The following is a 25,342-nucleotide window of genomic DNA, read 5'->3' on the forward strand; positions in this document are numbered from 1 at the left end:
GCCCCCCTCCCGACCTATAGGACGGCCCGCCGCTTCCGCCCGCCCTTTGACATTTGACCTTCTCCTGGAGTACCGCTTCCGGGGGCGCGCGGAGAGCGGCGCACGTGAGGTTTGGAGCGGTGCGAGTGGTGGCTTTGAGGCTGGGCCTGGGGTGGGGAGTCCGGGTCTCTGTGGGCTGAGCGGTGCGGTCTGTGCCAGTGGCTGCGGAAGGTGTTTGCTGCTTACCGCGCCTCGCTGGACTTTCATTGTACGCTTCTGTAGGTAAAGAGGCGTTCGGTATTTGACAGACGGCTTTAAATGTGATTAATTAGCGATAAGGCACGTGTTTAGATGGCCCTTGTAATGCTTCAGCGTAGTGAAACGTCAGATACGTTGTGAGTTTTTTGTTTTTCCTCACTGACCGCCTGGGAAGCAGCTATCTGGATTTTTTCTTACACATTTTCAATGTCAGATCTAACAAGAAACAAGTCCAACAGCTGCATGTTTAACTTCTGTTTTGTCATTTGCTCTATAGAAGCGCAGGTATGGCATCCATAGAAGAAAACTTTCCTCGAGGGGGAATCCAGAAGAAGCCCACAGAGACAACAGGAAAAAAACCAAAACCAAAGTTTGAGCAGGATAACTTGTTTGATGTATGTCAAGAGTTCCATTCACTGTCAGAATATGACCTAAAATTCTTCCTGTCCCTTACTTCTATAGTAACCTCTAGAAAAGACTTCTGCGAAGAGATAACTGCTGGCATCCTCCTTGCTTCTGATCTCTTAAAGATCCCAGCTATCTGATACATGTTGAATGGGATGTCAGGGAAATGCAGTGAAGATTACCAGAAGATGTTGTACAAGCATCTGGTGCTGAGATACTTGCATTGTTCCACTAGAGTTGTTGCATGCAGACAGACTAAATTTGGTCTTCCTCTGTTCCGTGGAGCATGGTGCAGTTTGCTTTTACTGCTTCTCTCTGCTCCTGTGATTCACGGTTTTATAAAAGATTGGTCTCAGCTTAAAAGGGGATATTTTAAAAGACTCCCATGAAGGCCTATAGAAATTAACATGCTTATTTCATTTTTTCTCCAATCTCATGATTTCATCTAACTTTATTCCTGACAGTAGAGTTATGCCTTAACATGGTGTTCATCTTGTTATCTACTTTTATTCTTTTCCTCTCTACTTATAATCTAATTCAGATTCACCATGAAGAACAAACACAGAAAAGAAAAAGGAGCGAAGGGGATCATAGGCAGCAGAAAAAATTCAAGGCAGACAAAAAGGCTCCTGCTAAAGACATTGCTGTTAGTGTTGAACCACTCACAATTCAGGTTTGTGGATAAATGTTTTATTTTGTGTGTCTCTCCCTTAATGACCTTGGTAAAAAATTTGTGTTTTCCCTCATTAAAACCTGTAACATACAGCAGGAATTCAGGATGTCTACCATACTATTATCACTGACTTGCCAAGGTAACCACTGTGTGCTGTTCTTTCTGTTTTCCCAGGAGCTCTGTGAGGGGATGCTGCTCCTTGGTTGTATAAAAGAGGTAACTGTCTTTGAGCTTGTCATCAGCTTGCCCAATGGACTTACGGGATTTGTCCCAGTCACGCAGATCAGTGATGCCTACAGTGAATTGTTGAGCAAGCAAGTGACCCAAGGGGAGCTGCTGGAGGTGAGACTGTGGGTCAGGGCTGTGATTTCTGTCTGGGACCTAGGGGAAAATAAGTCAGAATCAACCTGAAGACTTGCTTAGGAGCCTAGTTTCTGGTGTCTTACAGATAGCTGAAGTTTGATTGCCTGCAGCAACTTAGTCTTGGTTAAATATTGCATGAACTTCATAGACAGCCTGTTAAACTTGGATAGATTTGTGCTTTCTTTTTGCTGCTGTAGTTAAATACTGATCCTTGGCTGTAGGCAGTTAAATGAGGAAGCTAATTAAATGGTTGGAAGATGATGTGAGGATGCCAGTGTCTCACAGAGAGCTTGGAGAGAATAGCGTGGCCCTTATAATATCGTGGTGTTTCTGCATACAGAGTCCTGCTGCATAGTGCTAATGTATATTTTCTCTGAGCCCAGCTATTTCAAACTATATTTTCAGTTTCTTGATAATGCAGCTTCTTGGAAAGAAAGAGGATGGAGTAACCTCCTACTCTGTCTATCCAGTGTCAGCTCTCCCTAAGTTGTTGTGGAATATGCGAAGTGCTGGATGCTAGCCACTTAGTGGTGATGTTTTTCTTTGTCAAAGAGGGTGGTGAGGTTGGTGTCTCACTCTGAAGATGTACTTTGGTCCTCAGCTGCAACATCTTGGCTCTGTCCTGCCTGGTATTTCTATTTAAGTAAAGCTTAGCAGACTTTCCAGTATGTCTCTGCCTCTATATTGAGATTGTGGTGTTTGTGATATTTCTGCCTTTTATTGTAGTGTTGTCAGAGATCGAGGACTTTCCTATAGGATTTTTATTTCAAAAAACTCATTCAGTAACTGTTTCTGGCCTTCTTGCATGAATTAATGTTGTTGTATTTATACGCCTTCTTACTTTTGATCATGTTTCTGGGCAGGATTTGAATTCTCTCTCAGACCTGTACTCTCCAGGGATGTTGGTCAGATGCGCTGTGACCAGTGTTGAGAAAAGTGCCGACGGACGTCGGAGTATCAAGTTGTCCATCAACCCTAAAAATGTCAACAGGGGTCTGAATGCATCAGCACTAACATCAGGCATGGTATGCATTCACAGCCTTTCTAGCCTTTTGAGGTGCTTCTTGCCGTGCATGAGTGGAACTCCTCAGTTTGTCCTTGTATGCTATCAGAACAGAACAGGAAGCTGCTGCCTCCAGAGGAATAGACCTGGGAGGAGAGGGCAATATTGGATTTTGGTTATGTTCTTACAGGCTGTCACCCATGAAACCATTCACCTGATTTTTATTTATTTATTTTTTTTATTTGGGCAAATTATGCAGTTACTTCTCTCTGCATAAGTTTGTTCTTTATTTAACAGCCTATCTCTTAGAGGTGCTTGGTTGTTTAATTTTGGTGTTTCCAGCTTTATGATTGCAGGTTTGTGTCTGCAGTTAGAGCACCTGCTGTAGTTGAGCATTCCATTTTTATTTTCATGCTACTTGTCCATTAACTCCAAACATACATACATAGCTGGACAAGGATAGAGTTCAGACTCCCATTGTCAGGTGAGCTATAAGAAAGAATGTTGCATTTGTTCTTTGCTCTGCAAAACTGTTCTCTGGCCTCATGAAACAAGTGAGTACTTGTGTGGTAAATCTCTCCTCAGAGGTGCATTCTCTGCAGATGCAGCTGTTTCTTCACGTTACCGAATTGCAATGCTTCCCTCCCAACAGCTGCTCTCTGGATTTGTGTCTAGTGTAGAAGACCATGGCTACCTCATTGATATTGGAGTCAGAGGGACTCATGCTTTCCTTCCTCATCAGAAAGCCCGAAGTTACATCAAAGCAGTCAAGAAAGGTATGTAGTATTACAGTAAGAGCTGCTGAAGTTAAAATAGATGTGGAGAATGAAAGGGATTGAAGCTCACTGTGTCTGTGGTGTTAGTGCTCCTCAGTGAGCGTTGGGACATGATGGAGTCTTTGCAAATTGTTGAAAACAGCAGTGGCTGATAAGCAAAAAGCCACTAGGTTCCCTGTTTTCTGCCAGACCATGTTGTTGTTCCAAGCCCTCTGACCCTTGCTGGCTGTAGACCTCACTTTGTTGAGGTCTTTTAGCTTCTTAAAATAGAAGGAACTCTGAAAAAGCTTTGGAGGAAACTACGAGAGGGAACTCCTTAGTGTTCCTGGAAGGGAATTTATGCTGTGGCTTGCCTTTGTAGGGTCTGACTTGAAAATAGGGCAGAGCCTGAACTGCCTCATTGAGGAAGTAAAGAATGAGGGAAGAGTGGTCCGTTTGTCTGCTGATCGATCAGAGGTTTCTGCATCCATTGCAACAGAGCAACAGAACTGGACACTCTCTAATCTACTGCCAGGGCTGGTGGTAAAAGCTCGAGTGCAGAAGGTAAGCTGTGTTTTTGTTTGTGGGTTATTTTCTTTTTCATTATTCTTTTTTGGGCCTTCCTGAAGAGGTAAAGGTTTAAGTGGACATGGTAGTTGGTTAGCTGGAAAACTCTGTGTTTGGGTTCAGTTACACGAAAAGAGCAGACACTGTTTTCAGCAAGGTGCTCCCGGTGGTTTCACCTAAGGTTTGATCTTTGCCATGCTTCTGATACTGTGAGTACAAAGGCTTTGGCCAGGAGATGGCAATAAACCATGGAGAAGAACAGGATGATTTTTTTTCTGTGGTCTATGCCTAGGAAAGTATTTAGCACTGTTGCAGCACTCTCAGAGTAAGGACAATATAGGGGAAAATCTGAAGGATTGTTTTTACAAAACTGTAGAAAACAGAGTTGTTAGCAGTTGCCTATTTTGATGTGCTTGTTTAGTGCAAGGTGACTTCTTGTGAAATGTGTGAATTGCTCTCTGCTTCTGAAAACCAATTGACTTCCTAATTATTTTTTTTTTTAATTTTTTTTTTCATCTTCACATATAATTTCCTTCACCCTTCTAGGTGGCTCCACTGGGTATCAGTCTGACCTTTCTGTCTTCCTTCACTGGCATTGTGGATTTCATGCATGTGGACCCAGAGAAATCCACAAATTATTCTCCAAACCAAGTGGTAAGGAAGAGGATGAAACCTGGCTGGAATTATTATGTTGCTTACAACATCTGTTATCTTCTTCAGCAGCATTTTGAGGAAGGGTGTTTTTCAGTGGAATCTTTTCTGTCTTATCTTTCATTTGAATTATTATCATAGCTGCTTTAGGGCTGTAAAGAGCATAGCCATTCCTGGGGTAAATGGAAGACTTGTTTGGAAAGCATGAGAGACTTGTGAATGGTGGCAAATGAGTTCTGTGGTTGTCTTCTGCTCATTGCATTGGTACCAGACTAGGCCATAAACAACGAATGAATGCAACAAAAACCCTGATCTATGGAACTGTTGAAGCTGAGAAGATGTTACGTGTTCATATGTGAGCACAGTTCAGGCATCAAACGTAATGTCTAAAAACCACAAGCAATATGACATCCTTCAGTTTGGTATGTATAGTGATGTTATACTGATAACAAACATCATCTTCTAGGTGAAGGCCTGCATCCTCTCTACCCACCCCACCTCCAAGGTGGTGCATCTTACTCTGCGGCAGGCCTTCCTGCACCCTGGAGGATCCCCAAACCAGCTCTCCAATGATCGCATGGGGGCCGTAGTGGAAGAGTCTACAGTGAAGGCTTTCTACAAGCAGTTTGGTGCTGTCTTTGAGCTTGATGATGGCATGCTTGCATTTGCACGAGTAGGTACCGGGGCAGTGAAAGGAACTCCTTCAGAGATCTCTTAGCCTCTTGGGGAAGGAAATTAAGATTAAGTTTTATTTCCTACCTTAGTGTTCTTTGTGAGACAAATAAACATATCAAGATAATGTGGAAGGTGTTGGCTAAATGCAGCCTCCCCTGTTTGGGTTGGGATGTAAGTGAGTTGTTGCACAAGAGCTAGTACAAGTTGCTGCCTGAAGGGTGCGTTAGAAGAATGATTTTTGTCAGCTGCTACTACTTCAAGCTAAGGGCCATACAAGTGTTGCCATTTTCCAAACACTAAATTCCCATTTGTTTTTCTAGTTGAAACATCTATCAAAAACCAGAAAATCTTTTAAACCTGCAGCGTTCAAGGCTGGATGTAAGCATAAGTGTCGGATCATTGACTACAGCCTGATGGATGAGATGTGCATAGTATCTCTGAAGCAGTAAGTTTTACAGACTCTTCTAGTAAATTTGGTTGAAGGATCAGAAGGGTTTGGTCAGTGTGGAAAGTTTTGTGGAACTGGAACTTGCCATTTGAGGTTTTTAGCTTTTATCTGTATTGTATCATGTCGGGTTGTGTGGATATCACATTGCTCTTATCCTAACTGTAGGAACATACACATACATACACATATATATACATATATGTATATATAACATACACATACATATATATATACATGTATATATATGGTGGGCTATAGCCCAGAGAGATTAAATGACTTCTGTTGTGATCATGTCAGAAGACAGTAACTGAGCAAAAAGCTGAACCTTGGTCTTCCAAGTCCCAGCCCATTTTGCTTCTCCCTCTTATTATTTCTATCTGTGGCTTTAGGCAGTGCAGGTTATGGGTCCTCTTTCCATGCAGCCATGCCTGGTAGTTGTCACCAGGAATGGAAACTGGTGAACCTCCCTGACCTTTATCCAGAGTGCTGTCTTGCAAGGTGGGTCACTTGGTGTAAAGCACAAAACTTTGGTGATGTAGAGTGTTGGGTATGTGTGGTATAAAGGATACTTTGGAGAAAGTGAAAAGAAGAGTGAAAAGGATATTGTTTCTTCTCATCCTGGCCTTTTTTCTTTCTTTTTTTTAAGTTGCCTGACAGGTCACCTCTTGTTCTCTCTCTTTCCTAGTCAAATTATTGAAGCTCGTTTCCTGCGATACCAAGATATTCACACGGGGGATGTCATGCAGGTGAGCTCCTGAAGCACTGATGCTATGCAGCAGTTATACTTAGAGAAATTATCTAGATAGTGTACATTTTTCTTTCTGCTTAATGTGTATATTCATTCAATTTCTGATCCAGACTTGTGGTAGGTAGAGTAAGAAGAAAAACTAAGGACTTCAATATCAAAGTGTGGTACTCACTCATCTTTCTCTGTTTTGTTCAGCTTTTTGTTAATGGTGGCAGGGCAATCACAGTCATTCTTACGTTTGTGTCATGGTGTGTTGGTTGTATCTCTGGAAACAGTTCCAGTTTACCAGAGTTGATAGGAATTCTACAGAAGTAGACTGTTTAGGTTGTAAAACAGCATTATGCAATGTGTAAAATGTGTATTAATTTGGTGTGGGTTAGACTAAGATTTCATTCTATGTAGCTTGTCAAATTTCGTAATAGTATGTGGTGCAGTGTCCAAATTGCTTCTTACCTGTGCGTAGCCTACTTTTCATGCTGAATTTACTGATCATTTTCTCTCTTTTGGTCTCTAGGGCAAAGTAGTGTCTCTGAAACCCATTGGGATGCATGTGAAAGTTGCTGATGGAATTAAAGGGCTTGTGCCATCCATGCATCTTGCTGATGTGATCCTGAAGCAGCCTGAGAAGAAGTACAACGTAGGAGATGAAGTCAGGTGTCGGGTGAGAGCTGCTTGAAAGGACCTCCAGCTGCTTTAAATGGCTGTATTTCATTCTGACTACTTAGCTGCTGTGTTGGTTGGAGAACGGCAGAATGCTTTTTGAACCTTGTTTTACTCTGCTTTTGTAGGTATTAGAGTGCAATCCTGCAGAAAAGAAGCTATTCCTTACTTTAAAGAAAACTCTTGTGCAATCAAAGCTTCCAGTCCTCTCCAGTTATGAAGATGCAGAACCAGGTCTGATCACACATGGCTTTGTGGTGTGTGCAAGGGAATTTGGCTGCATTGTGAAGTTCTACAATGATGTCAAAGGTCTGGTACCCAAGAATGAGCTGAGCTCAGAGCCCATATCTTGTCCAGATAAAGTCTTCCATGATGGCCAGGTAATTAATTTACCTATGTCAAGCCTTGTGTGAATGGATGCAAAAGAGAAATCTGCAATTGTGAGTTGGCTTTGATTTGAGGTTTTTTTGGAGAAACCAAGTACACCAAGAGGTGTTCACCTTTCTGTTTGGGTAGTAGTTAGCCTCATCTATTTAAATAGAACATGAAAAAGAGACAGCTCTTCTTTGACTATCTCACATAGCTTTTTCTTTTTCCCAAGGTGTGTGGTTTCCTTATTTGTTTTTGTTTTGTTTTTGCTATAGGTTGTTAAAGTAATGGTCTTAAAATGTGACCCCCAGCAGGGAAGACTCTTGCTGTCCTTCAGGTTATCAAGCAGGCCTGTTCCTGAAGGCAGAACTGAGTGTACTCCAAAGAAGAAACAGGAAGTGAAATATCAAATAGGAGAGGTATTGAATTCAGTGACTATTCCTTTTTTTGTCTCTAAGTGTTCTCTAAAAAAAATCTGTAATCACTTTGAGCAACTCTGCTTCAAAGAAAAGCTGCTGGAGGTCGGGAACCAGCGTTAAGTATGCATTTCTTATTTTGCAGTCAGATCAAAAACAAGGTCTGTGTTGTCGGAGGTCAGGATAAAGGAAACACAGGACAGTCTTCTAGGAGGTGCCAAATAGTACTTTTGCTCCTTGATGAAGTTCTTTTTCTTCTGGGTGCTGTTAATGTTCACTCCAAAAGCAGCTGATTTTGCACTTCAGAGAAATGTTTCTTAAATGCTTGCCTGTTGTATTGTGGAACGAACAGCTTCCAACACCCTATGGATGTTACTGTTGTAGGAACTTTACAGTTGTTTTTAAATTGTGATGAAATGATTCCCTTCACCCTTCAGACAGAAAGTGATAACCAAGAGAGTCTCTGTAGTCTTTGATTTTGCTGGGAACTGGGGATTGCTTTTGTTTTACCATCAGAGCTGGCATGCTTCTGAGGCTCAGTCCTGTTGATGTGAGATTCTCTCTTGCATGGCTGGGAGGCCTTGTCAAAAACCATCATTTGGTACCTGTGCATACTTCAAAGGCACTTTGGTTTTTATATCACTCTATTTCTTCTCTTTTCAGATGGTTGATGTGAAGATCTTGAAGAAGAATGAGAATGGGCTCGAGGTTTCTATCTTAGAAGATGGAGATGATGTGATAGCCTGGCTTCCTACAGTGCACCTCTCTGACTTTGTTGCTAATTCTAAGCTCCTGTGGCATTGCCTTCAAGAGGGAGATGTCTTGCCCAGAGTTATGTGCCTGAGTGACAAGGGGGACCGTATTGTATCCTTTCTTATTTCAACAAATCAAATGAGGGTGATGGAGGACAAGAAAAAAAAATAAATCTGTTAAAAATCTGGAGTATCTGCAACAAACAAAATATTTGCTAGTTAATCTGTTGAAGCAGAAGTGCCTATTGATGCTTTAGAGAGCTACTATAATTTGCTGGTTGAGTGATGCTCTGCTGCTGCTAGAATCCCATTGAGATGAGGATTTGGTTGTGAAATTGCTGAGCTTCCCAAACAGCTTCTGGAAATCAGTGTTAATCTTCTCGTAACCTTAGAAAAAATGTTGCAGTTTTTATACCAAAAGGAGGAACTTAAATATTAGGAAGTTTTCAATTCAGCTGGATGAAGCATGCATCATTAATGCTGAGTAACTTAAGAGATAGTGTTTGTTAAATTTTAGTGTAGGGAGATCAATATGACAACTGAAATTGCAGGAATTCAGGCTTCTGCACTGCTTAGTGTGTAAAAAGTGCTGTAGCTCAGTGGCTAGCAGCATTGAGAGACTGGCATCAGGCTCCTTTTATTCATCTTCCCGTTTTTCCTAACTGTCTATTCAGATCTTGTGCAGGAAGTCTGCAGTGATGTCTGCTGTACAGGAAGAGCAAGTTGTGAGGAGTTTCTCTGAAATCCAGCCTGGGGTGCTGCTGACTGGTTATGTGAGGAAGGTTATGCCCTTCGGAGTGTTTGTGGAGTTCCCCTTTGGTGTGACAGGACTGGCACCTAAAGTAGTAAGTCGTGCATTCACTTGACTTCAGAAAACAGCATGGGTGTAATCATCAGGAAAGGCTGAAACAGTTTTTAAGCAAGGTTGGAGGGAGCAGTAGGACTGGGGGTCCTGTGTTTGGACAGCTTCCTCACAGTGTGGTAAATGCTGCCCTTATGTTTGCGTTTTAATTCACTTGCCAAATGAAGTAAAGGACATTATTCAATCAGAGATTTCAAGTAACTTCAGTAATTCATTTTAATTGACAGCTTTTTGTTAATTTGGCTAATTTCACTTGGTATTTTCATTAAGTCTTAACTGAAACCCTTCTCTCGAAAAGCACCGCCAATGTCTGGCAGTTAGCAGCTGTGTCCAATAATCCTTGCCACTTTGTTTCCTCTGCACAGAGCATGAGTGACAAGTTTGTGACAGACACCAAGGACCACTTTGTGGTGGGACAGACTGTAATTGCAAAGGTGATGAGCATTGATGAGGAGAAGCAGCGTGTGCTCCTCAATCTGAAGGTGTCAGAGTGCAGCTCTGGTGATTCAGCTGCAGAGAGCTTTTCACTGCTGAATCAATACTTCAAGGAGATGGAGGAAATCAAGAACTTGTTGAGGAGAAGAGGTAAAAGATTGCATATGTTCTGCCAAAGAGGATCTTATCTTAAAAAAAAGATCTTCAGATGAACAAAAAGAAAACTTCGTTTTGTAATGAAATAAGTTCAAGCAGAGATTTGGCTTTTAAGAGGAGCTGTATTCCAGCTGGAATTAGAGCTGTAACAGGACCAAGAATCTCTTTTCACTTGAGTCTGCTAGGTTTCTTACATTGATTTGGAGTTGAAACTTGAAAAGTGAGGGTATAAGTAGATGAACCTTAAGGCCACTATACCTGAAGAGTAATGAAGATGCAGCGGAACCAGTAGATGGGTGTCTCAAAAGAGTCTGTGAAGGTGAAAATGAAACAGGCCAGGGTGAGATTGGATTCTCTGTGGACCAAAGCCTTTTTCCAGCATTGGGGATGTTTCTTTTTTTAGTGTGAAAATTTGTAATTGATTTATGAATCAGTCTAAAAGTAAAGGAACTGGGGCATCTAGTAGCACTGATTTCACAGTTGTATCATACAAATAGTTGTCTGTTTTCTTTGAATCTGGCAGTGGTTAATTTTTTGCACTGCATGCTCTTTCATTATAAGATCCTTAGCATACTGACCCAATTTCTGTGCTCAGTAATCAGATGTTAAACTTCACAGGGCTTATGGATATACGAATATTGTGCCAAGCTCTGAAACTTTTCTAATGTTTGAACAGAGTTGTAAGCATGTAGTTTTTCCTTTTTTTTCTTCTTCTTTTTTTTTTTTTTTTTTTTTTTAATGGAAAAATGACTCTTGGAAGAACTGACTCGTGGGAGTCCTGAAGGAGTTTTTCTGTGTGCCTGGGTGAATGGCTGCAATGTACAGTGAAGCAAAACAGTGACTAAACTTGTATTTTTTTTTTTTCTGGAGTTATCAGATCCTTAATGTCATGAAATTTTCTGCTTTCTTTAGATCATAGCATTTACATGTTTGTATTTACTTGTACTTTACAGATCCAGGAACCTAAACTGTGTTTTCTGCTGTGGAGGATATAAATGGATATAAATGTTTGTTTGTGCTGTTCTAAGGAAATGTGAAAATATTTTATTAAGAAATTAACTTGCCAATATTTCTTGTCTTTTTCTAGAGGAGTCTGGCTTGGCCCAGAGCTTTTGTGAGCTGGTGCCTGGGAAGGAGCTGCAGCTGGTTGTGCAGGATGTGACAGAGGACGGCTCAGCACTCTTCAGTGGCAGCTGTGTCAGAGGCTGGACTGTAACAGCTACTCGCTACCACTTGGGAGGTAGGGGTCCTTTCTTTGCTTGCTTTGGGTTTCACTCATGTAGTATGAAGCCTCCATCTTGGAATTAGTTATTCAGGAGAGGAATCAACCTGGTAGGGATCTAACTAGAGCAGGGACAACTCAAAGTTTAGTTTACCTTTCTGCTATCTCACTTGAGTAACTTAGTTACAATTAGCAGCTAAGTAGTCTTTTTATCACTGCAGTTTTTACGAGTTAAACTTTGATCCAGAGGTGACTGTATGGGGCTGCTGAATCATGGCCTGAACCTCTGATTGATCACCTGAGGCAAGCAATGAGTCAGCCATGGGAGCACAGATGAAGGCAATTCACCTGTGCTGCAGGAAGGGGTGGAGCCTGACTCCACCTCTCCTAGACCCATTTAAGAGCTGACTGCCAGTGCAGGAGGATCTCTTCTGGAGATCCACTCCACCAGAGTTTCCTATGTGAGCCCGGGATAGGGTGACTGTCCTTTTCAGCTCTAGTATGGTAATTACATAAGCCAAGCTCTCGAATATACTATATCATCTGTATATTCATTGATGGTACAGGTGACCCTTCCTGCCTGCCACATGTCACAAGCTAAGTTACTCAAAGTTCTTTACTGTCATCAGGAGACAACCTCTTTGTTCTTGTTTGTAGGCAAAAAAGTCGTTCCTGGTGAGAAAGCAAAGGGACTGGTTCTTCATGTGGATGCCATCGCATCCAAGGTGCATGTTTCTCTTCGAGAAGAACTCTTAAAAAAAAGAGCCAAGCAAGTAGGTGTTCAGTTTTAATGTTTCTGTTCCTGTGTCACACCTTAGGGGAATAATGAATTTTGAGTGGGGGGAGGCCTTTTCCTTCCTTTAGAGCTGCAGGAGATCGAGTAACGGGAATCAAAATCTCAGCAAGGGATGTCATTATCTCCATTTCTGTTTAGCGGCTCACAAAGAACTCCCAGCACCCTGCCATCGTGCAGCACGTCACAGAAGAGTTTGCCATCGTGTCTCTGTTGGACTCAGGCTGGCTGGCAGCTGTCCCCATAGCCTCTCACTTCAATGATACCTTCCGCTTTGACTCAGAAAAAATGAAGGTGGGACAGAGAATCTATGCAACCTTAAAAATGGTGAAGGCAAACGATCTTGGAGTTGTGTTAGCAGTACAAGACCCAACGAAGAAGAATGTTTTTGTAAGGGACCGGAAAGAGTCTGAGACAGCCTTAGAGGAGACGCTTGCTGCTGCTGTGAAACACTCTCTTTCCCTGGGTGATATCGTTACTGGTACTGTTAAATCTGTCAAACCAACCCACGTCACAGTTGCTATTGATGACAAATTGACGGGTTCAATCCATGCATCCCAGATTCTGGATGAAGTGCCCATACACTCTTTTCCAACGTACACTTTGAAAGCTGGACAGAAGGTGACTGCCCGAGTCATTGGAGCCAGAGATGTGAACACTCACAGGTGGGAAAATAAGCACCTAATATCACTGACATTAGGGGAATGTGAAAGGTCAAAGAATGGCTTTAATTCAAATGGTCTAGGCTGTTCTCTTTGTTACCAGATGCTGTTGTGGCTATCCTTTCTGGAGTAGTGGAGAACCTCAGGAAATCTGCAGTTATATTCTATCTCAGACCCATGTTGCAGTGCATCAACTCTTTCTACCTCTGTCACTGGATTTGTCTTGAGTGTAGATTGCAAGAAGGATGTCTAATTTTTTTTTTAGGTCCAGCAGAAACCTTAAATGCAAGCAGAACTTGGTTCCAGAGATTAAATTTGCTTAAATTGCTTTGGGTACCTAAATTGCCACTGAAATAGTACTAGGATGACTAAAACAGAAAGGCCTTTATAGTTTTAAGGAGCTTACAGTTGTTTTTCAGCAGTGCAGAAGGGAGTACGGGTGACTGGGGTGTGGTGAAGTAATGAGAAACTTTGATCCTATTTGTATTCTTTAGGTACCTGCCCATCACCCATCCACACTTCACACGGTCTGTTCCAGAGCTCAGCATTCGACCAAGGTAAGTGTTGGTCTTTGTATTGTCTATACACCCTTTCCAGACCTTGTATCCATGTAGCTTCCCTGTATTGTTACATTCCTTTTGGGAATGAGCTCACCCATTCAGTAGTAAGGAGCTTTATGCACAGTATAGCATAACATCTTGCTCATTTTTTCACCCTAACTTAGATCTGTTAACTGTATGCTGTGAAATGTTGTATAACCAAGATGTTATAATTGCAATATGTATAACCAAGATGTTATAATTGCAATATAATCAAAAGAGTAAGGCACAGCAAACAGGGATCACAAAAGAGAATAAGTAGAAGAGCTTACCCTTGGGTTGAGCTCACTAGAAGATATCAAAGAGGAGGATCTCCAGAAGAGATCCTTCCCCTCTGGTAGCCAGCTCTTAAATAGGTCCAGGAGGGGTGGAGCCTGGCTCCACCCCTTCCGGCAGCACAGGTGAATTGCCTTCACCTGTGCTCCTCTGGCTGACTCATGGCTCACCTCAGGTGATCAATCAGAGGTTCAGGCCGTGACTCAGCAGTTCCCATACAAATGTACACCATGTCCTTTTAATGTCCTTGTGCTGCCAGTCTGAATCATGGTATGTCCCATCATATTGAAAAGATTTCCCCTCTTAAGCCCAAAGAAATTGTCACACTAACATTAACTTGCCACAGTTTCTTGGGTTTCTAATTCCTATCTGCATTGCTAGGACCAAAACTCCTAACCAGTATCCTCTTTCTTTATTTGTGAACAGTGAAATAGAAGGGAAAGTTGAAACAGTGAGAGATGACACCCATGAGAAACTTGGACCCTACAACGTTGGACAGACAGTCACCTGTTTTGTGAGGAAGGTGAGGTCAGAGTCTTCCTAAGAAGTGTGCTAGGAGGAGACAGCAGGTGGAGGTAACCCCAGAGGCTTTAGCTTAAACCTATGAACAAACTGACACTACCAGACTCTTAATTGACCACGAGAGTGGCCCTGCAAAGCATAGTGTCTTATGAGAAGACTAGAGAGAAGGCGCACTTTTCTATATTTGAGAGAATTGAGTTGACTGGTGGTCTTAAACATGCTGGTTTGTTGCCAGCAGATGCTTCATTCCCTGCGATCTAGCAAAACAGCCTTTGATAAATTATTTATGCCACCAGCACTAAGTATGCTCACTGCTGATCCTTTCTGTGTGCTTGCATGTGAATCACAGCAGCATTAAGAATGGATCTGAAATAACCGTTTTTGTTTGATGCAGGCGCTAAGGCTTAAGTATTCCTTTCTAGCCTTGAAAATTAGTGAGCCCACTGAAGAAGGGGTGTCATTCACCAAAGGTCTCATGCTGTTTTTGGCTGTTTACTGTCTTTTCAGTATAATATCCTGAAAAACTGGCTGGAGGTAGAAGTGACCCCTGAGATTCGAGGAAGAGTTCCTCGTCTGCTGCTGTCTCTGAACACCAAGGTAAGAGGCTATTACAGATAAGCTACACAATTTTCTTCTTTGTATGTCTGCAGGTGACTGCCATTGACACTTCTGACATCCATGTGAGCTCAGTGCAGTGACATGCCCTTCAGGCATAACTGCCCTCAGTGATGAGTATGATGCCTGAAGCTCGTTCAGTCTGGGTTTACTGAGCCACTGGGGGAAAGCTGAGCTATCTGTCATGGGAACGCATCAAAGACGCGTTTGAAAACTTTAAAGCTTCATAGGAGTGTACACAAGTCAATGCTGTGCAAAGCTTCTTTTCTGGCATAGGTGGAAATCTGTCTTCCCTTTCAGGTCTTAAAACATCCAGAAAAGAACTTCAAAAATGGCCAGGCGTTATCTGCTACAGTGACTGGAACAGATGCCACCGAAACAAACCTCTTCTTGTCACTCACAGGTAAGTGGAGCCTTAACAACAGGACACAAGTAAATATAATGCTTTCCTGAGAATTGGACCTTCACTGACCTCCTCAGTGAAGGAAGCTATTACACTTGAGAGCCGAGCTGTAGCTCCTTGTAAAATGGAGCTAACCCCTTGGACCCCGACCCAGATGTAGCAGTGTGCGAGGCGAGAGGTGTCAAATCTTTGAGGAACTGCTTACCTGCTGTCTCAGACAGAAATCCTATCTGAAGCACATATGAATATATTCCTTTCTGACCACAAAAATGAGGTGGTACATCTGCCAATATCTCTAAGTTATTCTGAATGTTGTAACTGTGCAGTTAAGGATCTCATCTCTGCTCTCATGACGAGCTTGTTGCTGTAGACTGAGAGAGCACAGACTGCACCTTGCCAGAAGCTAGTGGGTTTGGTGTGTGACCTATGCAACTAAAACCAGCCTAACTGGCTCAGTAGCCCCGTTACTTTTGTTACATGCTTTCAGAGTATTATGAGGACTTTTCCTTCCTTTGCCCTTTCCAGGAATTCAGTCACTGGAACCAGGTACCAACACTGTAGGCGTGGTAGCAAAAATGATTCCTCACATTGGTTTGACCATCACTCTGCCAGGTGGGAAGACTGGCAAAGTCAGTATCTTTCACCTAAGCGATAAATACACAGAGAATCCTCTGAGTGACTTCAAAATTGGCAAAGTTGTCAGGTCAGTAACTTTTGTTGTTCTTTGTTTTTCGAGCAACAAGCCTTAGAAATATATTCCTATCTGGTGACAGTTTTTTCACTACCATAAGATAATGATAGATCTGTAAGGTTCAGCTTGTTGCTAAGATGTAATGCTTACTTTTTGGGTTGTCTGTTTAGAAGAGAAGGCTATAACCTCATATGTGTTTGGCTGAAACATCACTTTTCAGGAATGAGAAAGCCCCTTTTGATTGCCTTCTTGGACTGTCATTTGAGAGAAGATAATCTTCTGGTTAAGCTGATGATGGGGTTGAGGGAGATCAGTTATCCCAGCTCTGATATAGTTCTGTGTGCTATTTGGCAAACCAGTTGCCTTTAATTTATAATGTTTGAGTAATAGCCTTTCTCTACCGCACAAACTTGTTGGGAATGCTGGAGGGTGAAACAAGTCAAGTAATTCAGCTGTAACAATCGTCAGTTCTTTTATGTGTCTAATAGAGACTAGGTGCAGCAAATAGACTTGTTTCAAAATGCCCTTCAGACAGTGTCATGAACTTTTCTGTCATGCTGCTTTGTGTTAGGCAATGAGTACTCTAAGGGACAGAGTATTTTTTTCCATCTGGAGCTTCATTGTACTGGTGAAAATATCTGTTTCCATGTGTGCCTTTAAAGGTAACAAATAATCCCTTTGTTTCCTCCCTTCATTCTCCTATGCAGATGTTACATCCTCTCCAATGAGAATGGCAAAATCCAGTTATCTCTTCGGCAGTCCAGGTTGGTCTCTTCCCTTCAAACCATCTCCTACCAGTGAGGGAAAAAAAAGATGTGAAATCCAGTTACTGTTGCTTTGTATAGTTCATTGTGAAGTGTTCAGAAGACAAGAGCTACATTTATTTATTTTCTGTAAAGGATGAGTCTTGTTTCCTGTATATCAACAAGGCTGCAATGTCTGACGTTTAATGTAGAGCTGATAAAAAGTGTTCAGGTGGCATTTTTATTTCTCACTGTTTATAGATTTGATTTGACAACTATTTTTGTTTAGGAAGAAAGAAAAAGTTCCTTCCTGGAATTTGCAATTCAAATATGTTACTTTCAGTGTTCAGCTGCATTTTAACCATTTTGGGTAAAGAACAGAGTGTGCTAAATGCCTTCTGTAAAAACTGAGCCTCTTGTGTTGTCTTCTCTGTACATCAAAAGTATGCAAACTGTGTTGGAATGAACTATCTTAAGAACAAAGCAGGAGAGGAAAAAAAAAAACAACAACCACGGCCATTCTTGCACAAAACTTCAGACTGCATTTTGCATTTTACATTTTTTTTTTTTAGTGTCAGAGTAAGCCATGCTGATCTATTCATAGAATTATAGAATATCCTGAGATGGAAGTGGTCCACAAGGATTATTGCATCCAGCTTCTGGCTCCACATAAGACCTCCCAAAATTCAAATTCTGTGTCCTCGAATGTTGTCCAAACAGTGCTGCTGTCAGCTTGGTGCTGTGACTGCTGCCCCGAAGAGCCTGTTCTGGTGCCTGACCACCTCTGAGTGAGGAGCCTTTCTCTGCTCCCAGCCTGACCTCTCTTGGCCCAGCTTCATACCATTCCTTTCAGTTCTGTTCCTGTCACCAGAGAGCAGAGATCAGTGCCTGCTCCTCTGCTCCCCCCATAAGGAAGTTGAACAAACCAACTGACCTAGGTGCTCCTCATACATCCTGCCCTGTAGACCCTTCATTATCTTTGTTGCCCTCCTTTGGACATTCTGTTACAGTTTTATATCCTATTTAAATTGTGGTGCCCCAAATTTGTTCTGTTTGACTCTATCTACAGCACCACATCTGTTCTCTAATGCTATGTGTAACTTGGCAAAGATGCAGATAGCCAATCAGTGCATTTGAATTAAGTGAAAGATGTTTTTCTGGTATGTTTTCCAGAACATACTAGCTGTTCTTAATGCCAATTTCTTTGCTTAATACCTAGAGCAGAATGTGGTACTCTCAGATGAATGAGTGCTTTACTTTCTTACCTCTCTTTTCTTCTAGATTAAACCCCAAGAACAGCAGCAAAGTGGAGGACGCTGAAATAACAAGTATTAAGGATGTTAAAAAAGGCCAGCTATTGAGAGGCTATGTCAAATCAGTTACTCCCTCAGGTGTATTCTTTGGGTGAGCAGCAAAATAAAAATATACTGGGAAGTGGGGGGTCTTGGCAACCTCTGTATGTACGGTTCTGGAGTCTTTAAGGGGGTGTCAGATGTAGTTTTATGTTGCAAAATGACATTCTGATTTCTGAGATTAAATTTACTGCTACATTCCTGAGCCTGTGAAATTGAAATATAGAAAGCTTGAGTGATACTGTACAGAACTTGTGGTTCCACAGATAGAGTCATTTTGCTTTTTCTCTTCTGTTATGGGCCATTTATTTACGTGTTTTCTTCTTCTCAGCTTGTCTGCTTCTCTTCTGGGCCGAATTCTGTTCCAGAATGTTTCCCCTTACTTTGTACAGAAACACTCCTTATATGAGAAATACCTGCCAGAGGGAAAGCTGCTCACTGCCAAGGTCCTTGAGTAAGTCCAAGATTCTTGAAAAAGGGCTCTTAATTAGTAGGAGGGAGATGAGGTAGGAAGTGGGAATAGAAGGAGGAACAGTAAAATGTCAGAAGATTATTGGGAGTAGCTCAGATAATTGCAGTCATCTTAAATGTTTTTATGATTATTTTCTTCTCTCTCATTGCTCCTGGCAACGCTCTGAAGTGTAAATAAAAACGAAAATCATGTTGAGCTCTCTCTCCTGCCTGAGGACACTGAGATGCCAAGCGTCTTGCCTGAATCCCTAGGCTTACCACGCTATGGTGCAGAGGAAGAGAAAAGAGAGGAAGAGAAAAGAGAAGAAGATAACAAGGAGAAGAAGGAAAAGGTTAAGAGGAAGAGAAAACAGAGAAGAGTGAATTCTGAGAGTGAGCAGGTATGGATGTGATTGCTCAGGGTATGCTAAAGGACTTGTTTAGCCCAGATAATGACTGAAGGTCCTCTGGGGTCGGGAATTCAAGCAGGGGAAAAAAATTATTAAATTTCATTGGAGATCTGTAAAGATGAGAAACTTTACAGTTTGGAGTTTACTGGAGTTTACTGAATAAGCAGCCCATCTATGTTGCTTGTGTGAGCTGTAATATTGATTTTGCCAACAGATGTAGGTGAGCATGATTTTATTCGTTTCTATTATATGAGAGCACAGTGGGGGAAGTTGTGCCAGGGCACTGTCCTTTCTCTGCCGCCAGACTCATTACTGTGGCTTCAGAATTGTCTATAAGACCATTGTCTATAAGACTCCAGCTGTCTTCGTTCACCATGTGCTCATTTCCTTCGTTGCAGGAAGCAAAGCCAAAAAAAAGGAAGCTTTCTCCAGCAGATGAAAATGACAGTGGAATTGAAGTGTATTATCGGGAAGAAGAGGATGGTGACCAGGAGGGAGAGGCAGCTGAGGAGAAATCTAAGGTGAGAAGTTGGAAGGAGAGCTGTTTGCAAGTGGGAGAAGCCAATGGTAGGCTGTCACAGTAGGCCTACCAAACAACCAGCATCTGTCTCTGATTTCAGTGTAAAATCTTAAGATTAAAACCTAGAATGTGCTCTGTTTTCCTCCAAGCAGATAAAGAAATGTGGTGCATTTCCCAGGCTGCAAGTTTCCACAGGCTTCACCTGGGATGAGGACATAAATGCACTGGAAGTGCCTGTACTGAATCAGAAGGAAGAGAGCTCAGAGAGTGAGGAGGAGGAGGAAAATCTGCAGTCTAAGGTACTGTGTGCTGGTATCACCTGCACAGGAGGCGCCACATGGTGGCCATCACGTGTTGTCTTCATATTTCCATGTCTGATTGTCTGGGAGCAAAGCCTCTTAACCCAAAGGATGATCTCTGGTGACTAATACAGAAATTCCTTACCTACACCGAGTGCTGGGTTTAGCAGCAGGTAATCTCTGAAGCGGAGAAGAAAAATAGGGATTCTCACATAGACATGTAAAAAATATATATATATGATCAAACACTTTAATGAAGTTAAAATACTTGTTCTTGATTTCATCTTTTTTTTTTTTTTTTAAAAAATATTGCTCTAAATTTAGAGGAAAGCCTGGAGATGGAAAATGTTGTCAAATTACAGCCCTCTTAGGATACAAAAAAGTGCTTCTTTATACTGTGATTAAGATTTTTTTTTTTTTTAGGAGGCTGTTTCAGTATGAGCAATCCAGCAAAATTGGAAACAAGCTCATGAAATGCTTTCATATTTACTCTTCAGGATTTCCTGTCCCTCAAAACTTACCTCTTCAGAGGCTACATATGGCAGATACTTTGCCTAAGGTGTAGTTGCCTTGTACTGAGAATTATGCTGTTATTTATTTCTAGTTTAGACCTGAGTCACCCTGGTGATCCAGCAACGTACCCCAGACTTGCACAATTTCTCCCCATGTGTCCTGGATCTTTAGAGTGGAAGATGGTGGCGAATGCCAGCCTGAGGGGTTGAGGTTAAAGAAGAAAAGCAAAGGTGGATGTGAAAGTGTGGATCCTGCAGTTGGGATGCAAGGCTAATGAAGCGCTGTCAGCCCTTGATGTATTTCATTTAAAGAAATCAGATTTAATGTAGCTCTTTTTTTTTTTTGGAGCTATGAACTATGTTTGTGTGGAGGGTAAGGGTGTCGTTCTCCTCCTCCCTGTAAAAAAATTGGCCCCTTTTGGCCCCTTCTTGAGAAACCTGCCTAGCCTTGGACATATTGGGGTCTGGCTGTGCTTTAGCTGGGCCTGCCTATTCTGACATACAGTATCTATTCTTTCCCTATCCTTCATCAAAAGAAACAAACAAAGAAGGAGAAGGAGCTGGAGAAGCAGAAGAAGGAGAAAGAGCTATGCAAATTAGAGGCAGCCCTGATGGACCCGAGTCGTCAGCCCCAATCAGCAGATGATTTTGACCGTCTGGTGCTGAGTAGTCCCAACAGCTCCATCCTCTGGCTGCAGTATATGGCTTTCCACCTCCAGGCTACTGAGATTGAGAAGGCCAGAGCTGTGGCAGAGAGAGCACTTAAAACAATCTGTTTCAGGTAATAGTGGAGCTTTTCTTTGCTGCACAGAATAATTAATGGCGCATTAGTGGTGCTGGAAGAAGAACGCTGGTAGCGCCATCAGTGTGTTGTGTGCATGTGAAGTGGGAAGCTCTGTTTCAGCGAGCTCAGAAGAATTAAATGGTAGCAATTGTCAGCTGGCCCTTTGAAGGTATGATGTGAGTCACTACGCTTGGCCTGCAGCTGGATTGCTGCAGCTTGTGGGTACAGTAGCTCCCCAGGGTATCACTGAGTACACAGACGTACCTCTGAGCAGTTGGAAGGGTTTGGAAAAGTGTAATGCTGTTTGTGATGTCCATAAATGAAGTAATGAAATAAACTGTGAAAATCGCGTTACCCATTCCATAGGGCTACACCCTTGGGTATTAAAGCATCTCCACAGCATGGTGAAGTTCATTGTGTTCTCTTGAATTATCCTTGTGGTTTCTAGTTACAAACAACAGTGATCAAAAGCTGTAGGATGAAACAACTGCTGTGCTTATTCTAAGAGTGGTTTTCCACTTGTCTTGATAACGTGATGCAAGTCAGCAAGTCTTTGGGTGGCTTGCAAAAAGCTGATGTGCTGATGTAGGCTGATAAAAGGCTGTATGTTCTTGTTCGTATCTGCTTTAAGGGAAGAACAAGAGAAGCTGAATGTCTGGGTTGCTCTTCTAAACTTGGAGAATATGTATGGTACTGAGGAGACACTGATGAAGGTCTTTGAGAGAGCTGTTCAGTACAATGAACCTCTGAAAGTCTTCCAGCATCTGTGTGATATCTATGCCAGTTCTGAGAAGTACAAGGTGAGATTGTGCAAGCACTTCCCGGGCAACTATCCTGTTCTGTCATGTCAGTAAACCACCAGCCCTGGCTGTGTAAGCTTCTGGTTCTCTGATGTTAGCCCTGTCCTGTTCCTAGCTGGGATTAATAGTTGTTGTTGGCATCAGACGAAGAACTATTGGTACTTACTTCTCACAAATGTTCAGAGACACCTGGGCCAGGAACAAGAGTTTCATGAGCGAGAGTTTAATGAGCTATAGGGCTTTGTTATGAATCTGTGTGATCTAACCCAACTTTGCCATTCCAGCAAGCAGAAGAATTGTATCACACAATGCTGAGGCGTTTCCGTCAGGAAAAATCAGTGTGGCTGAAGTATGCCTCTTTCCTCCTGAAGCAAGGCCAGACTGAAGCTACACACAGGCTTTTGGAGCGTGCTCTCAAGGCTCTGCCCACCAAAGAACGTAAGCACTCGTTGCCAATCATCACTTGGACTTATGCTTTTATAGATCTCCAGTAGATGGGCTGCCTTCTGCATGTGTCTGCATGTGGCAGTGATTATAATAAGTGAAAACTGCAGCCAGATAGTGTTGAATCTGCTTTCCTTGACTGTAAGGGGAGGGGAAATTTCAGCCTGGATAACAATAGTAAAGCCTGTTGTAAAACAAACAAAAGTTAAATTGCAGCTCCTTCACTCTGACCCTCCACCTTGGACCAGAATCACTTTACACTCATCTCTGAACAGAGATGATGCTGTCTCTGTGCTTGTCATTTCTGTGTAATTATAACTCAATTTGTGTCCCTTTGTAGGCAAGAGGGCTGCTGTGATCCCCTAACATGTCATTACTTGTTCCAGATGTGGATGTCATTTCAAGGTTTGCACAGTTGGAGTTCCGTTTTGGTGACCCAGAACATGCCAAGGCCCTTTTTGAGAGCACCCTCAACAGCTACCCAAAGCGAACAGATATCTGGTCCATCTACATGGACATCATGATTAAACAAGGCAGCCAGAAGGAAGTACGGTGAGTTGTGCTATAGGTGGCTGGGAAAAAGGACAGTATAGTGCTTAGGGTAACACCTGAAAAGAGTGCAAGTGCCTTGCAACATGGTACTGCCAAGGGCCTCCCAGAGCAAAGGAGAATTTGTATCTCATAGAGAAAGAAAACAGCAAAAGCTTGTCCTCCCCAGGTCTGGGAAGACTCCAAGGAGATCTGCATGGCAGAGTTAGTGATTAATAGTAAGGAGTGACCTGCAGAACAAAAACTAGAGGGCTTTCAGTAAGGTTCAGCCCTTTTATCTCTTGTAGCATGAAACTAAGGAGAATGGTCTCTTTTTTGCTGAGATGACAAAAGGAAGTTCAGCTTCTCACGCTGTAGATCCAGCTGCAGGCATTTCATGAACATCGGGTCAAATACAATGGCTGGATCTTAGTGTAAGCTGTCTAATGAAGAAGGCTTCTGCTTTGAGGCTATCACCAGTTCTCATGAACCTCTTTCTCGAGGCATTAGGTTGTGTCTCCTATGAGTTTCTGTGCTTTGCTCAATGTACAGGGCTTGTGTTGAGTGCTGTCACCAACATAGCAATCTGAATCACTTCGGTTTCTTGCAGGGACATCTTTGAGAGGGTCATACACCTGAACTTAGCACCAAAGAAGATGAAATTCTTCTTTAAGCGCTACCTGGATTATGAAAAGAAGTATGGTACAACAGAAACTGTCATGGCTGTTAAGACAGCAGCACTGGAGTATGTAGAGGCCAAGAGTTCCCTTGCTGACACCTAAACACAGCACAAGTAAAAGCAGAGAGATTCCACTCTCCATTGCAAAGTGGGAACTGAGAGGTGTGGAGTTTCCATGGACAGTGAATTTCTGAAGAGTATTGGTCTATGACCAAATTGAAGTAGACAGATCAAAGAATCTAAAGCTTACGGATGTTTCCAGCTTTGTCTGAATGTTACAAATAATCTTTGTTGATGACTAAAGACAGTTTTATGTACAGATTGTTTTATAATCAATATAAACATCGCTCCTACCTGGTCTGCATTCCTATGGAAATGGTGCTGTTGTGGTTCACTGTGTTTAGGTACAGTGTGTTAATGATTTCTTTCTCTGGCAAGATAGCAGAGAAGAATCTTGCCTTTCACTTTTTTTGATACTTTGATTAACCTGAAGTTCTTTCATGCTTCTAACAATTGACAGAGCAATGTGGAATTGTGGTGTGGATGAGGTCGGGAGTGACTGCTGGAAATTATCTGGTTCAAACCCTTGCTCAAAGCAGGGTCAGCTAGAGTAGGTTGCCTGGGGCTGCATCCAGTTCCAAGGATGGAGATGCCACAGACTCTCTGGCAACCTGTTCTGGTGTTTGACTATGTTCACAGATTAAAAAAAAAAAAAAAAAAAGGAAAAAGTAAAATGAGGGTATTTTCTTACATTTAAATAGAATATCTCATATTTCAATATGTGCCCATTTTCTCTTGTACTGTCCCAGAGCACCACTAAAAATAGTCTGGTTCTACTTTTTTTTTTTTTTTTTTTTTTTTTAATGCTCTCCTGACAAGTATTTACACACATGGATAAGATTTGGCTTGAGCCTTTTCTTCTTCAGGCTGAAGGCTCCAGCTCTCAGCCTCTCTTTGTATGATGGATGCTCTCTAGTCCTGTTGCCATCTTCCTGTTCCTTTGGAGGATTCACTCTGGTAAGCCCAGTGACTGCTTCTCTGTATTGGGGAACCCAGCACTGGACACATCACCCCAGATGACTCACCATGGCAGAATAGAAGGGAAGAATTACTTCATTTAGCCTTCAGATAAGGTCTTTCCTAATATATCCCAGGATGTTCTTGGCCTTTTTGGCTGAAAAAACTTGTACTTTCAAAGCATACAATGTCCAGTTAGAAGGGATCCCACGATAACAACCATCCTGTAACAAATTGCCCGTGTCTGATGACAGAAAAAGTCAGTGATTTTCAGTACTGGGCATCTTTTAAGATACTTCATTGAAGTTGAAAAGAGTGTTTTTTCTATGCTGGAAAAAAAAATCCCCAGCTAACCTTCTGCATAGAAAAAGCCAACTATCTTTGATACACTATCGCTGGTATTGGTGTCTTATCCTTGGTCTTGTATTTCTCCAATAAGATGTGGATGATATGATGGGTTTTTTATAGACAGAGAACTGAAAGTGAGGGGAAAAAGCAGGGGGTGCAAAGAGGTGATTATCCAGTGTGGACACTGGCAAGTGGTTGTCCGAGTTTGAAACAATAAACTTGAATAATCTCATTCGTTGTAGGTGCTCTGAACTTGAAACCAGAGTTCTGCAGGACTCAGCCCTTTTGCCTCTCTGGGTGCCCAGCATGGGCAAGGCTGACTAGTTAAGTGTTCAGTTAATTCCCAAATCCAATGGGATCTAAAAACAAGTTGTTCTACTGCTTATCCCCAGGGGCTGCAGGGTGCTGGACTCATGCTTAATGCTCTTCTAGAAAAGGACAATACTTTCTTGCAACATCCAGTAGCAGCTGCTGCTATTCTTTTTTTTTTTTTTTTTT

The 25,342-nt window shown here is 42.1% G+C and overlaps 1 protein-coding gene across 5 annotated transcripts; it reads left to right on the forward strand.

The window, feature by feature from the left end:
* The first annotated feature begins 6 nt into the window (after positions 1-6).
* PDCD11 (programmed cell death 11) lies at positions 7-25,076 on the forward strand. 5 transcript variants are annotated; one of them, XM_048946819.1, is made up of 36 exons: positions 7-109; positions 515-632; positions 1,184-1,315; positions 1,490-1,657; positions 2,542-2,703; positions 3,334-3,457; positions 3,819-4,000; positions 4,550-4,657; positions 5,121-5,327; positions 5,650-5,774; positions 6,463-6,523; positions 7,040-7,186; positions 7,314-7,565; positions 7,830-7,973; positions 8,634-8,834; positions 9,397-9,567; positions 9,950-10,169; positions 11,263-11,415; positions 12,055-12,170; positions 12,332-12,855; positions 13,347-13,409; positions 14,154-14,250; positions 14,757-14,846; positions 15,165-15,267; positions 15,793-15,970; positions 16,666-16,722; positions 17,983-18,105; positions 18,385-18,507; positions 18,694-18,904; positions 19,312-19,434; positions 19,586-19,732; positions 20,781-21,025; positions 21,660-21,828; positions 22,113-22,266; positions 22,659-22,824; positions 23,411-25,076. In XM_048946819.1, exons 2-36 carry the CDS (start codon positions 525-527, stop codon positions 23,580-23,582), a joined length of 5,526 nt encoding a protein of 1,841 aa, XP_048802776.1. In that variant the 5' UTR covers positions 7-109; positions 515-524; the 3' UTR covers positions 23,583-25,076. The 5 variants fall into 5 exon arrangements, with proteins under 5 accessions (XP_048802776.1, XP_048802777.1, XP_048802780.1 ...); XM_048946820.1 differs by having other exon boundaries at positions 57-119; XM_048946823.1 differs by having other exon boundaries at positions 64-104.
* Positions 25,077-25,342: the final 266 nt, after the last annotated feature.

This window comes from Lagopus muta, chromosome 5, assembly GCF_023343835.1.
Source record: "Lagopus muta isolate bLagMut1 chromosome 5, bLagMut1 primary, whole genome shotgun sequence".
In the NCBI taxonomy this organism is placed as follows: domain Eukaryota; kingdom Metazoa; phylum Chordata; class Aves; order Galliformes; family Phasianidae; genus Lagopus; species Lagopus muta.

Bases quoted from the DNA above. Each gene is read 5' to 3' on its own strand.
- PDCD11 (XM_048946819.1), top strand. From the start codon at position 525: ATGGCATCCATAGAAGAAAACTTTCCTCGAGGGGGAATCCAGAAGAAG. The intron at 7,974-8,633 runs GTATTGAATTCA...TTCTCTTTTCAG, and splicing joins TGAAATATCAAATAGGAGAG to ATGGTTGATGTGAAGATCTT. The intron at 18,106-18,384 runs GTGAGCAGCAAA...TCTTCTTCTCAG, and splicing joins CCCTCAGGTGTATTCTTTGG to CTTGTCTGCTTCTCTTCTGG.